General features: G+C 42.6%; 1 protein-coding gene across 2 annotated transcripts in view; it reads left to right on the top strand.

The window, feature by feature from the left end:
* The window catches only part of TUBGCP6 (tubulin gamma complex associated protein 6), a 166,973-nt gene that overhangs the window by 3,593 nt on the left and 146,935 nt on the right, over positions 1 to 16,445 (top strand). For both annotated transcript variants that reach the window (XM_029617392.1, XM_029617393.1), the window contains exon 4: positions 15,526 to 15,736. In XM_029617392.1, the coding sequence (XP_029473252.1) occupies positions 15,526 to 15,736 (211 nt within the window). The remainder of the gene's footprint in view (positions 1 to 15,525; positions 15,737 to 16,445) is intronic.

Raw genomic sequence — 16,445 nt, 5'->3', positions numbered from 1 at the left:
GAGAATAATGTTGGATACAAAGGCAAAGACGCTAAAGCGCTCTTTGCCTTTGTATCCAACCTAACACAAACCAACGCACCTGATATCCCTAACAACCAAGCACAATCAAAAGCCGGTGAACTGGCCCTGTTCTTCCGAAACAAAATCCCCCTTACTTGAGCTCACAGCATCTAACCAACAAAAAAAACTTATGTCTTGAATCATTCGAACTCATCACTGCTACAGAGATACATTCAATTTTAAAGAAAATGAAACCTTCCTCTCATCCTTCAGACCATATCCCAACCAAACTCCTTCTGACAATCCCTGACTCCATCTCCAAAACGCTGGCGGATATCATAAACTGCTCTCTTTCGCAAGGAATCTACCCAGACGAACTAAAACTGGCTTCCCTCAAACCACTACTAAAGAAACCAAATTTGGATCCTACAGACCCGAACAACTTCCGCCCGATCGCTAACCTTCCATTCATAGCTAAGATCATGGAAAAACTTGTTAACACTCAAATTTCAGACTACATCGAAGATAACAATATACCATTCCCATCCCAATATGGGTTCCGCAAAGCTTTTAGTACAGAATCCCTCCTCGTATCGTTGACAGACTACCTCATTTTGGGTCTCGACAAAAGGACAATCATTCCTACTGATTCTTTTGGACCTCTCGGCAGCTTTCGATACCGTTAACCATTCCATCCTCATAAACCAACTTTCGACCATTGGCATAATACGTACGGCACTAACCTGGTTCAAAACTTTTCTCAACAACAGAGGCTACAAAGTTAGAATCCACAACAAAGAATCCCCCCCCCGCCATGACTCACCTGTAGGAGTCCCACAGGGATCCTCCCTATCACCCACGCTTTTCAACATTTGCCTCCTTCCGCTGTGCCAGCTCCTAACCAATCTAAATCTTAAACATTTTCTCTATGCGGATGACGTCCTGATCGTGATCCCCCTTAAAGAATCCTTATCTAAAACTCTTGAACATTGGGAAACCTGCCTCCAAAAAATCAAGTACCTTCTTACCAGCCTAAATCTCGCATTAAATGCCGCCAAAACCGAACTCCTGCTCATCTCCCAGAAAATAGCAACACCACCATAACTCCTCCAGCCATCCCACTCTCCACCCAAGTGAGAGACTTAGGAGTTATAATTGTCAACCGTACAAACAAAGACTGTTTCTACAAACTCCAAGTGCTGAAAAGGATAAAACCGCTATTCCACTCTCAAGATTACAGAACGATACTACAAGCAATAATTTTCTCAAAGATAGATTACTGTAACTCTATCTTACTAGGTCTCCCATCTTCGTACACCAAACCGTTACAGATGGTCCAAAATGCGGCAGCAAGAATTCTAACACCAGGAGAAGAGACCACATATCCCCTATCCTAAAAAACCTACATTGGCTGCCCATTCACTTCAGAATCATCTTCAAGTCCATCACCATTATATATAAATCCATCCACCACCTCACTCCACTAGACCTACAATTCCTGCTCAGCCAACATAACTCCTCGAGACCAACCAGAGAAGCATACAGAGGATCTCTCCAGGTACCTCATGCCAAATCCACTCGGCATATAACTTCTCGACAGCTGGACCATCACTCTGGAATTCCATTTCCCCGGATCTCCGACAGGAACCCTGCCTCCCAACCTTCTGTAAAAGACTTAAGACTTGGCTGTTTAAACAAGCTTTTCCGAACTCCTCCTAAATCCCACCTCATCAACATCTATAATGCGGCCACACCAGTTCTTTGTAAATAACCCTATATGATGTTAAATTACTACTGTTTTTTCTCTTCTCCTAGTTCAATCCTCCTTGTTCATTGTAGCTTTAATTTTCCTCTGCACAGGTTCTAGTTTTTTTTTTTAATTCTTTATTTATAAACATTTTCTTAATACATAGACAATATCCATTATCAATGAACCAATCAAATACAGAGTTATAAGCAACATTTCCACCTCTAAGTATCTATTAAGTAAAAAATCATTACTCTGATCTGAAAAAGGAAAATCTGGTGTCTTACCCTTAATCGAGCACCACGTTTATTTGCAAAATTTTAAGGCAATACATGAACTAGTTTTTCTAATTCTCCAGTTTAGGGATGGGTTCCCATTTCAGGAGGAACTTTTGCATTAATAAAGGATCTTAATTGAACCGGGTCAAAGAAAATATGTCTAATATTATTTATTCTTACTATGCATTGCTTGGATATCTTACAATAAAATCTGCACCAAGGTCTCTAACTTCGTGCTGCATTGCAAGAAATTTCTTTCTACGTAACTGGGTTTCCCTAGAGATATCTGGGTAAACCCAGACTTTACTACCCAAAAAGGGTTTTGATCTATTTCGAAAGAAATGCTTCAATATAGAATCTCTATCTGAGGAAAATAAGAATGAGACCAGTAATGTCCCTCTAAATTCCACCTGTGTTTCCAATGATTGCTCTAAGAATTCTGTTATGTTCTCATCCACATTGTGCAACACATTACTATCACCCTTAGGTTTCTTACTATCTTTTTTCCCTTCATTCAAAAAGTATATTTTGGCTATTGGTGGAATAGCCTCATTGGGAAAAAGTAAAATTTCTGTGACATATTTCTTAAATATGTCTAAAGGCAAAGTTAATTTCACAGATGGAAAATTTACCAACCTTAAGTTCTTATATCTTATCTCATTCTCAAGCATTTCTATCTTTCTTGCATTAGATGTTTCACCTTGGATCACATTATTCTGTATCTCCTGAATCTGCATAACCTGCTTTTCTATTACACATTTTTTTAACATTATCCTTGACCACTGGTTCTAATTGACAGATGTGGTTCTTAGTTTCTGACATTATATGTGCTAATGGAAGATTCTAGAGATGTCAATGCCTTCCACACTAATTCTAAGTAACTTCCTTTTTGGTTACTGTTTGAAGTCCCAAAGATGGAATCCCCATTCCACTTATTTGAATATGCCTTTCCATATTCAAACCCCCCATGTCCAGAGATGTCTATGCCTTCTGATTTACATCTGGATTTCCTCCAATCGCTGCAGCAGAAATCTTTTTTTTTTTTTTTTTTTTTTGGTCCCTTCTTGTTTGTCAGCAGTCTTTCTCTGAGGCTCCTGAAGAAGTTTCTTAAAATCTTCTTATGATTCTCTTTTAAGATGGTTCTGAAGATTGTGATAATGATCCTCTGCTTTTTTTTTTTGTCTGCTTTGTCTCCATTATTTTTTAATTCTTTTTTGGAGAACTTTTGCTATAGGAGTTTTGACTTGTGTATATTTTGGGGTTGTTAAATGTGCATCCCTAGTCAAGCTATCTGGTTGCCAGGTGCTCAATTTTGACTTTTGCTGAGTTGATTTGGCTTACAATTCTAACTGTACTGCTGTCCTTAGAAACCAGTCTTATTTTTGTCACAAATCATTTTGGTGCTGGGACACAAGGTTATAGGTCCCACATCTCTGTTTACTATACTGTCCTTAAGAGACCAGCTTTGTTTCCTTCAACTGGCAAGTTTCCTTGTTTTGCATCCACCCGACACTTTTTGGTCTTTGGCCATCTATCATATTAGTGTTTCAGATGAAGAGCATAATTTATTACAGCACATCACTCACCATATATATTTTATATAAAATATGTACCTTGCTTGGCTTTCTAATTTCTTGAGAGATTATTGCTGCTGTGTAAATTCTTTGGATTATTTCACTGCCCTACTTGCATTTTCCAGTTTCAATTCATGAAGTATTGCTATTGTTGGGATTGTCTTTTTATCCTACAGCTGTTTTTAAAGGAGATCATTTAGGTTCAAAGAGCCCAATTTATGTTTTTTTCCATAGCTACTTGTATTTGGGGGCTTTATCAGAAAAGCCTTATTTGGCCAATCAGATTGGGATTTTTGGGCTTTCCTGTCCAATAAGAAGCCTTCAGTGCAGTTGATGGTGGTGCTTACCATGTACACTTAAGTACTGTGGGAAATCTCCAGTCTTTGAGGGCTGTGAACTGGTCACTTTTTTTCTTTTTTTTCAGGATTCCACTGATGAATATGCTTGAGAGAGATTTGTATATACAGCTACAATTTTATGCAAATCTATCTCATGCATATTTGTGGGTTACCCTGAAACTTTGCTTTGTGTGTGAATTTCAAGGATCACAGTTCACCACCCATTAAAAAAAATTCAAGAATGTTTGTTTTTCCTTTTATCGGTTAAACGGTTTATAGTTAGGATGCTACCTTTTTTGAAATTCTTTGAACTTTTTCTTTTTCCTGTCACTTCCCCAGAATCCCTACAAGCAGTCATGTTTGGAGTAGAGGCAGAAATTGCCTCATGGTCACTGGGCCCAGTTTAATACAGATGTTATTCTGACGTCACAAATAGCATCACGTGATGCATGAGTAGGTGAGCTCCACTGTGATACTGGTTCAAACACAGCTGCACCCAGAAGTTCAGTGGAACTGCAGCAAAGCATCACCAGGTTCAAAATAACAGAAAAATTTGGCAAGTGATAGGAGTGACTGTATCCTGCACATTGCAAGGCATGCTGAACGTTGCACAGGATTTGGTGATTCTGGGAGGCACACCATGCTGTGCCTAGATGGAGAAACCTGTGCCATCCCCCTTGGGGAAAAATCAGAGTTTAATTTGCCACCTTTGTTTTCTCATGGTATTGGTGCGAGTTTTTTGTTGCCCTTAAGCATGTTGATGGAAAAAGCAATCTCCAAGGATACCTTGTAAGTGTGTCTGAATGAAGCATTATCCAAGATGGAGCACTGCATGACTACGAGTGTTTGAGGGCTCTCTGGCAATTGTCAGCTTCTATATCATATTAAAGCATCAAATGCATCCAAAATACTATTCAGACAGTACTTGAAAAGGAGGGTATTGCTGGGGCTTGTTAAAAGGGGAAAAATGAGCAATAACAGCCTAGTGGTTAGAGGAGGAGGGGGGCTGTGAACCAGGGAAGCCAGGGTTGAAATCTCCTTGCCACTCCTTGTGACCTTGGGCAAGTCACTTCACCCTCCATTGCTTCAGGTACAAACTTAGATTCAGGCGGATGCAATATCGGCGCCCGTTAAACAGGCGCCCATGATTGAACTCCCACTCCTTTAATGTGCGCCAGTCCACCTGCCGGGGAGCCCAGTGCGAAATGCAAATAGGCTGCCGTGGTAAAAAGGAGGCGCTAGGGGAAATCAAGCACCGCTAGTGCCTACTAAGCAGCGGGTGCCCGGGAGAGGTGGCTGTCAGCCAATTAGGAAAAAGAACACTCAATTTTAGAGCATCTGTTTTCCTAACCTGACCACTAGCACTTTTTTTTTTTAAGTCTGAAGAAGTACTGCTTTTCTGTACATTTTTTGGGTTCCTCCAAAATTAACTCGTGTTCGGGGTAGGCAATAATTTTAGCGAGTAAAAATGTGTGTATTAGGTGCACAATTTTTATTTTTTTGCATCAGGGGGAATAGATATAATAGCCTCATCAATATGCATTTGCATGTAACGAACGCCATTACCTACGCACATGATTGGACACGCATTTTGGATGTGCTATCCCCCGTTTTGCTTTGGGGTTATGGACGTGCATCGAGCCATGCTCTGCAGCCAGCGCACGGTATTGCATCGGCCTAGGACAGGGAAATACCTCCAGTACCTGAATGTAATCCCCTTTGAAGTGGCTGAAAGGTAGAATGTAAATCAAATTAAAAAAAATTCTAGAGAAGAATGCTTTTGATATCCTTATTTTATATTAATTTTTTTATGCCTAGATTTATTTTTTTTTAGTTCTTCAGAGGGAGCTGTCATTTATTTTGAGGTCTATTGAGAGAATTTGGAGCTTTGCTAGACCTTTTGCTGTGACCACCATTTACCGTATTTATGGTTAGTGGTGTTCAATAGCTTGGACCAGTCCTATTGCTTAAATTTGCATATTTTTATTGCATCACTGAGGAAGAGGAAAGTTAAGGTTGTTTTGTAAGTGAATCTTTCACTGTAAGAGCTTTGTGTTACAAATTGAATTGATTTCTGTGCACATTAAATTTCTTTGCTTGTACTGCAAGAAAAGTAACACTGTTACTTTTGTTCGCAAATCAGATTTACTTAAACCTTTTTGTTTGATGCAGCTTCAAAACAATGCAAATTAAAGTGAAAGGTGCTACTGAGTATCTTGCTTACTTTGTGTCTATCCTACTTCTACTTCTGGCTCCAAACCAAGGACTTGACGGCTGAACAATAATTTTAGATGAACCTGATCTTTCAGGATTTGCTCCAGAATGTTTACATCACTATCTAAAGGCAGAAAGATGCATATCATTGGTTTAAAGCTGATATCCTACCCCAAAACTTGTTTTGACAGCACAAATGTGTTTATTGGGGAGATGGGACTCTGAAGAGTACATGGCTAAAATGAAACAATAGATCCCTCATTTATTGCATGCAACAAGTGTTACCCCTTTTTCCTTGGGGTCATCTTCAGGTGCCACAAAGGTGGTGAGTTACACTGCTGCAGCCCCGGCAACCATAAAGGACCTCCATGCATCACCGATTGGGGGTGGCCCAAGGGAAGACTTACCCAAAGTCCACTGTAAAGCCTTGGAATAGGTTCCAAAATAGACACATTTATTTTATAATTCCAATAGAAATCGGGTAGCTTTTCAGAAACGGGGGTCCTCAAATGATAGCAGTAATTAGTTTAGCAGGCTTAAATATTGGCAGACATATCTTCCAGTATTTATTTGTAGAATAAATATCAACAGACAACCTTTTTGGTGCAGCATTGCACCAACAGCAAACAGACTTTTCTTTTTCCTGGAGCTTCTCCAGCAAGAAGTTGACCCTTTTTCTTTAGTGTTTCCTTCTCCAGGATGACTATCAGGGATCTTCAGTAATTTCAGAAAACTTCATTCAGGTGCAGTAGGTATAGCACCATGAATGTTACTGCATAGTTTCAAAAGAGTGATATTTAAATTCCACTTTCACTCAAGTAGAGTAGATACCAGAAGCCTGCGTTCTGCAACTCCTTCTCATTGGATTTCTTCATATTCCTTTACTACATTTTACCTTATGCAGTAAAGGGAAAAGGAAGGGCAGACCAAGAAGTTACCACAACCCCAATTTCCTATATTTTGTTTGTCATTTATGAGCCTGTCTCGCTGGTTCTGTCCTTGGAGGGAGCAAGGATCCTAATGGCTCTCGAAAGTAACCCTCCAGACCTTGTTATGATTCTGGACCTGGTTTGGCAAACACCTCCTTTACCTCCCAGTGCATTATTGACTGGTTCCTCAGTGGAGCTGGCTATAATCGAAGCGGTGGATGCCTGGGCTCCAGACACCAGATTCGAGATTCGCTGGGAGTGGGATCTATTACTTCTGTGGCCTCTGGACTGTTGGGAGATTCCAGTAGCTGAGGTTTTTCCAGGTGTGGGTGCTTCCTGGCTGTCACTAGAGTTGGCAGAGGAGGAGGAACACAGCTTGGATTTTACTTCAAGATACCACATTGGGAGAAATGAGAAGAGCAACTTTCGGGTTGTATGCACAATATATTGATAAATCGCTGCTGGAGCTAGAATCCCATTTTAAAACTCGCAGGTGCAAGTCTTGGAGAGACAAGCTGGATCTTTACAAGACCAGGTTGAAGCATTCCTGAAGTGGGTCAGGAAGAGAAAACACTGCTTGTTAGGAGGAAAATCTCCAAATTACTAACTTCCCTAAAATGGCTGGGGTTGCTCTGCTAACCATGTTTAAGAGGCACCTGCATGAGGTTCTCAAAATACCTGATGGCTGTAAGCCACCTTTTGGTCAATATCTTTGATATTCTGAAGCGCAGTGGGCCGGATTTTAAAAGCCCTGCGCGTGTAAATCCGGCCGGATTTTAAAAGCCCTGCGCGTGTAAATCCGGCCGGATTTTAAAAGCCCTGCGCGTAAATCCGGCCGGATTTACGCGCAGGGCACTCGTGCACCTATTTTGCATAGGCCGCCGGCACGCGCACAGCCCCGGGACGCGCATAAGTCCTGGGGCTTTGTAAAAGGGGTGGGGAGGGGGGCGGTTCGGGGGCAGGACCGGGGGCGTGGCGCCGGCCGGGGGCGTGGTCGAGGCCTCCGGACCAGCCCCCGGGTCGGGTGATGGCGTGCTAGCAGCCCCCTGGCGTGCGCAGATTTACACCTGCTTTCGGCAGGCGTAAATCTGCCAACAAAGGTAGTGGGGGGTTTAGATAGGGCCGGGGGGGGGGGGGGGGGGTTAGGGAAGGGAAGGGCCGGGGGGGGGGGTGTAAAGAAAGTTCCCTCCGAGGCCGCTCTGATTTTGGAGCGGCCTCGGAGGGAACAGGCAGTGCGAGCCGACCCCGGATTTTATAAGGTACGCGCGTAGCTTATAAAATCCTGCATACTTTTGTTCGCGCTTGCGTAAATTTATAAAATCTACCCCAGTGTGTCTAAAATTGATAGACAGAGGAGGATTTATTACCTCTGAGCACTCTGGACTTTACTCGGTATTAATTAGATTTGGCTTTGAGTCAGATAAAGAAAGGCATATTTAGAGGTCTTTTTCCTCCCGTATAGAGATGTTTCTTTTCTTGTCTTCAAAATACCCATATATTCAGATTCCTGACATCTGAAAAGGTCTTCAAGCTCAGTGCAAGAAATGTTTGGCCTTGTGCCCTCAAACCATTTCAATAGGTGCTCATTTTTTTATTTTTTAATTCCCTTGCCAATGTCTGCTGAGGCATATTGGAAATAACTACTTATTTTTGGAGCCAGATCATTTGGGGACTTTCTGCAGGATGAGGTCTCTCTTGAGCCAAGTTGTGTTCCTGGTTAGGTCTTCATTCCTGGTTTTTAGGCAAGGATGTTTAATATTGTTTAAGGTCATGTTATCTAACACTGATCAGTGCTTGGTTTTAATTTATATTATTATTATTTTTTTTTTGGCTACTTTTCTTTAGATTGGGTATTGACCTGCCACCACTGTCCCCTTTAAAATTGTTTTTTATTTTATGCAGACTTGAGCTGACCGATTGTTCTTTTTCTTTCTATCCTATTTAATGTGACTAGAGGCTTCTTTGCTATTTTTTCCTTATTTTGTGATTTGCTAATCTTATCGGTCTTTTTTTTTTTTTTCTAATACAAGTAATATTATCTTGTATATTTGTTTTGGTATTCAGAAATAAAATTAAACCAAAGAATTCCATTTTCCTCACTGCTTCACAGCTCCTTTGCTTTCATTAAGCCGGCTTAGAATTGGCAGCGTGTAACAATTTTGTATGGTTGCTCGCAGATACTGGCTGAAATGGAGTGAGTTCAAAAACCATTTCCCAGCAAAAGTGTTAAAAGCACAAAACCTATTGAGCCGTACTTAGATTTTTTTCTCCATAGGCTCAGAAATAGAAAAAGGCCTTTTGTTTTTAATAAGGTCTATTGTTTGGATGTGGTTCAGTGTGACACTTGTTTTCCAGAAAATTATTTATCATTTGGGAAAAGGAAGAAGAAAATATTTTTGTGTTCCACAGAAAACACCAGCTGGCATATCACATGCACACAGCAAACTCCCATAAAAAGCATGCAAAAGCGGGGGAAATCTGGTCCTTTGGCCTGCGGCTAACTGAAAGTTATTATTTGTTAAAGTGCCAGTGGGCAAGTACTGTGTTGTAAAATTGCTGGTGAATATTATGTGATATGCAGAAGGAAATGAAAAGGAGGAAGAAGGGGAACTGAGCAATAGGACAGTGGACTGTGCTGCTTACTGGTTTTGATTCAACACATCTGTTTTCAGTATCAATTTACAGACAGATGATGGGCATGTAGGAGCATCTGGTGTGGATAACTTTACAGTAGATTACTAGATGTAATCAATAACTTTGATACAAATTCATTAGCAATAGGGAGCAGATACAGACACTTTTTAGGAGGTAGTTAATTAGCAGCATAAGGTAAAACAAATTTTAAAATGGTACAGATATTTTTTTTGTCGTCTCTTTCTTCCTGCATTTTTTTTTAATAGTATCCAGCATCCTATGACACTTTTTGTGTTGGCTGAAGTCATAGCGAGTTGTATGTTTGCAAATATCTTCATATTTGGAGGAGAGAGGTTTGTTAGATGTGTGTCAGTCAGGTTTTAGATGTGGATATGGTTTTATTGGCAGCTCAGGAGGAAGTGTTGCGTTATAGGGAGAAAGCCGAACCTGTGTGCTTGGTGGTTTTTTGTTTTTTTTTCAAGATTTATCTAGTGCCTTTGATCTGGTGGATCACTTTATTAGAGAGGTGTGAAGAACTAGGTTTCAGGGAGCAGGTTTTAACCTGCTTGCGCCTTTTTTTTTTTTTTTTTTTTTGAGTGAGAGATCTGCACTGGTGCTGGGCGGGTGGGATTTTTTTTTTTAAGAATTTTGGTTTTGATTGTGGGGTACTGCAGGGTTCCCCAATATCCCCTCTCTTTTTAATTTGTTTATGCACTCTTTGGGGGCATTTGCTAGAGCATTGGGTTTTAAGGGATTTATCTGTGCTGATGACGTGGACGATTTCATGAGAACTTGTGTTTGCTTTCTAGGTGGTTTTTGAAAAATCATTTGATTTTTAAATAAAAGGAAAATTGAAGGGTTATATATAGGCATAGATGTTATCCCACAGCAGTTACCCAAGTTGAAGATGGATGGGATGGAACTGAGTGCTGGTTCCAAAGTAAAGAACTTGGGGATGGTTTGTGATGATCTGTGGGGTTTTGACTCTCATATCTATGGTTCTACAGCAAGTTTTTTTTCAAACTGAGGTTATTAATGAGATTGCTGGAGTGTTTATCTCAAGCAGCTTTCCTGTTGATGGTTCAAGCTTTTGTTTTGCCCCAGATACACTTCTGTAATGGGTTGTTAGAGGAGGCCCAGCCGTTTGAGGCAGGGGCCTCATAATTGGGCAGGCGTGCGGCAGCCAATTCAAGAGGGGGAGTGGGGGGACGGACGGGGACTGGTGGCCAATGGGACGCCTTGGCCGATTTAAATCCCCAGCCAGGAGCCTATGAGATAGGAGGGGGTCGCAGGGCTCAGGAACATTAGGGGGTGGGATAGGGAGTGGTGGCACATTAGCTGATGGGGGACTAGAGAGCAACACTGGTGCATAGGGGGATGTTTTGGTGTCGGGGGAGGAACTGGGCACCAATGAATATGCATAGGGGGAAGCTTGGGGGTAGCTATATGCAAAGCATGGCGCAGACCAAGATGATGGCTGGTCTGGGGGTGGCCCAATGGAGGCCTTGCATAAATACATAAGCGTGGCCTGCAAGGATGGCCAGGAGAGGGATGAGGCGGCAGCACACTGCACGGAGTGGCAGTGGCCACAGTGGCATTCACGGAGCGTGATGCCAGTGGTGTACCACCTTCATGGAGCGGAAGGCTGGAGGGCTGCTGTCTCAAACAAGTGGAGGGGTAGGTAATAGCATGTGGTCTTGCCGGTGGGAGCATAGGCCAACTTTATTTGGTGAATGTTAAGCTTGTTCAAAGTATTGCTGGTTGTTGATGTTTAATGTTGATTGGCTGTGGCCGTTTCTTCCACTCAATTAAAGAGCATTACGTACCTTGCATTGCATCTTTGGGGTCAGGGGCGGGGGGATGCCCGGAAGCTACGGCTTGCACAAGTTATGCGTTTGCCAGCAAATATGGCCATGAGGTTAATCTACGGTTACTCTTGAAGGTCCCGTGCTACTCCCTTGTTAAGGCTGCTACATTGGCTACCAGTTCAGCAAAGAGTTCAGTTTAAAATTATGAGTTTATTGGACAAAAGTAACCAAAGACAAGGGACAAAATATTTACAGCAGTTAGTTGAGATTTACAAGCCTAGGAGAAATCTTTGCTCAGCATCCGAGATCTTATTCAGTGTTATTGCAGTCAAGGAAGTTTCAAAGAGCACAATTAGGAAGAGGCTTTTTTCTGTCTTAGCTCCTGAATTGTGGAATTCAGCTCCAAGGGACTTGTGGATGAAGTCCAATTATTTACTGTTTAGGAAAAAGGTGAAAGCTTGGCTTTTTCAATGTTAGGCTGAGTTTAGTAATGGTGGTCTCTCTGGCTTGCTGTAGGTAATTTTTATTTTTGTATTTTATTTTTTTATGCTTTATTTTAATTATTGTAATGTTTGGATTTGTATGTTTTATTGTTGATTTTATTATAATATTGTACACTGCAAGGATTTCTCTAAGTGAGCGGTTCGTAAGAATGAACAAATAGCATCCAGCACCATATGTCAATTTTTGGGTGACCTGGCACCTGAGATTTTTATACCTATTTAATAAGTTTATTTTCTAAACACATTGCAGAACAGTAGGGATTTCCAAACCTATGTCCTGCAGATCCCACAGCTGGTCAGGTTTTCAGGATAGCCACAGTGAATATGCATGAGATAAATTAGCATACAGAGAATTTCCAGTATCATTGTGGTTATCCTGAAAACCTATGACTGCGGGGTCCCCAGGACAGACTTGAGAAGGTTTACAATACAGGAATAGCACAACTTTGATCTTGTTTTAGCTTGCACAAACAAAGAATAAAGCAAATAGACTATCTAATCCCTCTCTTGGGGGCCGATGCTATAAAAAAATGTGGAAAGCGGGTGCTGAAAAGTCAGTGCCCACTTTCAGGGGGTGCCATGCTGTACGACTTTAGCGCCTCCTTGCTAACACGATCCCGTGGTTATCAGTGGTCTGCCAGTTATGAAAATCGATGCCGAGCATATCGGCGTCTGTCTTCAATGCAGCGGCTGAGGTTGTTTTTTTGTGTTAACTTTTAAAGAAGTACAGAAAAGCAGAAAAAACTGCTTTTCTGTACTTCTTTTCAATGCGCTCAGCTAGAGCAGGGGTTAATATCTGAGCGATAAATGTGTGTCTGAGACGCACATTTATTTTTTTGCATTGGAGTGAATGAGTAATAGCCTCATTCACATGCATTTGCATGTGATGAGCGCCATCTCATTCACTCCGCGTTGGACGCGCGTTAAATAGGCGCTAATCCCCCTATTGCATTAGGGGGTGGATTAGTGCCTATTTAACCCGTGTCAGACTGCGGGTTATACAGTGCGCTCAGCTGAGTGCACTGTATTGCATCGGTCCCTTGTAGTGTAAGGTAAAAGCTTCTTTAGCCCCTCTTAAGTTGTGCTTTTAAGGCAGCGGTCATGCTTAGTCCCAGTGTTAAAGTCCTCAACCTGTCTCAACAGCCCTAAGTGTGGATTCTCCAGAAAGGGAGTGGGAGGATAAACCTTAACTCAGTGGGGGTGTATGTGCCAAACATGCAGACTGGGTGGGTGTTTTAACAAAATAAAGTTTACTGTGGTGCTGCTTCACTGGGGACAAGCTGGCGCCAAAGTCTTTTCTGGCTGACAGTCCAAATCTCATCATAGCAGGGAAAAAAAACTTCTCTCTTTTCCCAACTCCTGGGTAGCAAGGGTAGCAGAAATGTTCCTTCCAAAACCAAAAGGACAAAACCCAGGGGGGGGGGGGGATCTTCTTGAACTGCCACTAAGGCTGGAAACTGGGATACTCTCTTCCTAACCTGTCCTGGAGCAGTGCTTTCCCTCTATGACCAGGACTCTAGGGGACACAGAAAATTCTCAAAGTCCAAAAACTCCTTAAATAATCAAAAGGGAGGGTGGCAATAAGGATGACAGTTCAGACTGGAAAAGATGCAGAAGAAGGCTGCAAAATGGTAGAGGATGGACTGCCTCCCCTATGATGAGAGGCTCACCAGGTTAGGGTTCTTCAGCTTGAAAAAGACGGCTGAGAAGAGGATTTACCCATTCCACCCCAATGAGTGGGGTGGAATGGGTAAATAAAGGACAGTTGTTTACTTTTTCAAATAACACTTAAAAACGGGACATACCATGAAACCAAAAACCTGCAGATGTAAAACAAATTGTAGAAAGTACTTTTTCACTCTGTGCACCATCAAGCTGTGGAATCTGTTGCCAGAGGATGTAGTCAAGGTGACTAGCATAGTGGGGTTTAAAAGAGGTTTGGGCAAGTTTCTGGAGGAAAAGTCCACAAAGCATTATTATCCAGATAGAAGAGGGAAAGCTATTGGTATCTCTGGGAGTTTGTAACAAGAAATACATCTGCCGGGAACTTGGGACCCACACTGGCTTCTATCTGAGACTATGCTGGGCTTGATGGATCTTGGTCTGACCCAGCATGGCATTTCTCATATTCAGAAATAACTGAAACACTGGACTAGTAAAATGGAATCTCACTTCCTATTCCTGGTAGCCAGGTTTAAGAGGCCTCAGCCACATGGGTACAGGGGAACAACAACAAAAACTTATGGGCCTATTTCAGTATGGTGCGCTTGGCCAAGCGCACCTTTACCCCCGGTTTGGCCGTTCGTTTTCAATGCACTATTTTTACCCCTTATACAGTAAGGGGTAATAGCACGTCAAACGTGCAGCCAACTCCCCCCGAAACTAATAGCGCCCGCAACATGCAATGCATGTTGATGGGCCTATTAGTTATTCCTGCGCAATACAGAAAGTAAAATGTACAGCGAAGCCGCACATTTTACTTTCAGAAATTGGGCAGGCGTTAATTTCGGCCAGCACAGTGTACAGAAAAGCAGAAAAAACTGCTTTTCTGTAACCCTCCGACTAAATATCATAGCGATATTAAGTCGGAGGCCCCAAAATTATAAAAAAAAAAAAAGTAAAATCGGCCTGCGAGTTGGAAGACGGACACTCAATTTAGCCGGCGTCCGCTTTCCAAACCCATGGCTGTCAGCGGGTTCGAGAACCGACGCCGGCAAAATTGAGCATCGGCTGTCGAACCCGCTGACAGCCGCCGCTTCTGTCAAAAAGGAGGTGCTAGGGACGCGCTAGTGTCCCTAGCGCCTCCTTTTACCGCGGGCCCTCATTTAAATACTTGATCGCGGAGTGGCCTGGGCACACATCGGGAGAGCGGGTGCTCGCCTCGGAGTGCTGGCTCTCCCGCAGTTTTTACTGTATCGGCCCGTTAGAGCTTAGTTTGTAAACCAAAATACCTCACTGATTTTATACCCCACCTGTGTTTGAGCAGATAGGAGCCCACCACTGCAGCAGCTTCACACGGTGCTGTCACAAGTGGTTTGCTCCTTTCCTACTTCTGTATAGGTCCTATACTAGGGGCCCATTTCTAGAGGAAATCCTAAAGGGGTCCGTACACTAATCTCATAATTATCAATTCAGGTAAATGGATTTGTGGGCGTGAAACCCCAGAATCCTTTGGAGATTTTTGGCTAATACAGGTCTGAAGGAAAGCATCATGTGTGTTGCATCCTAACTCGGTTAATTTGGCCTGTTTTTACAGCTGAGTTTTCCCTCTGTATAGAATCGTGGGCCTCATTAAATTTCATATATTTTATTTTTCTTATTTACATTTTATTAGCACTTAATACATTGCAAACTAATTAATGGAAAAAGAAATCATAGATTATGGAGCAAACAAATGAGCAATACAGAAGTGTCAAGAAAACAATTTTGATTAATACATAAGTCCATTTCAATCTGTTTAATACTTTTAACAGTTGCCCTGCCCTTTCTTTGTCTGGCAGCCCCCCTGGTAAGAAAGAAGAGCCCTACCTCACTGAAGCCGGCAGAGAGGCCTTTGACAAATTTTACAGACTTCGAGAGGGTGAAGTGCAGATGCTCAGTAGCACATCAGTGCAGCTTCCGCAGCTGGTGCTGCTTAAGGAGTCGGACCTGGTGAAAGATGTTCTGAATGCCCTCATTGGGGTGGTGTCCTCTACCTTTCCATTTAATCAGGTGAGGGGAAAACTCCCAGCCTTAAATTTACACGCACTCAGATTTGAAAAGTGTTGCGTGCACAAAAATGGCCTCGTATGTGGGCTGTGCGTGAATTTTAAGAAACCAGGAAGTACGGGTGTATGCGCGTCAAGAATAAGGAGGCATTCTGGGTTGGGACCAAGACTTGCCCATGGTCCTCTTTAGGACCAGCAGTGCTGGTCCTAAAGAGGAGCGAGGTTCGGGCTCAAGTGTGGGGACTTGCAGGACGAGGAGCCAGAGGGTTCCTGAACACAGGAGGAGGGGGGAGAGAGACAATATGACACTCTATCTCCCACTGTAGGAGGGGCGCTTTCAACTCGGGGTGGGGGAGGCGGTGTTACATTGGTCTGCCTAGGGCGCGAGGGTCTGTAGACCTTTGTAACGCTGCCCCCCCCCCCCCCCCCCAAACCCACCCTCAGTTGAAAGTGCCCCTCTTACAGGGGAGATATATAGTGTCAGATTATCTATCTCTCTCTCATATGGTCATTTGTGTGCGAACATGTTATTGAAATGTGCGCATAAAGGCTGTACACACATGTGCGGCAGGGATATTTGAAATGATATGTGTGTGCTTGCAAGCACAATATAAAATTAAGCGTCTCTCTGCTTGTGTGCCAAGACGCGCATTTATGGGTGCACACGTGCTCCTTCTAAAATTTACCTGTCTGAGAGCAATTTTCAGTCTGTC

This window comes from Rhinatrema bivittatum, chromosome 9 (genome assembly GCF_901001135.1).
Source record: "Rhinatrema bivittatum chromosome 9, aRhiBiv1.1, whole genome shotgun sequence".
Taxonomy (NCBI): Eukaryota; Metazoa; Chordata; class Amphibia; order Gymnophiona; family Rhinatrematidae; genus Rhinatrema; species Rhinatrema bivittatum.
The sequence above is the reverse complement of the archived record's forward strand: the minus strand, read 5'-3'. Positions and strand labels throughout refer to the sequence as shown.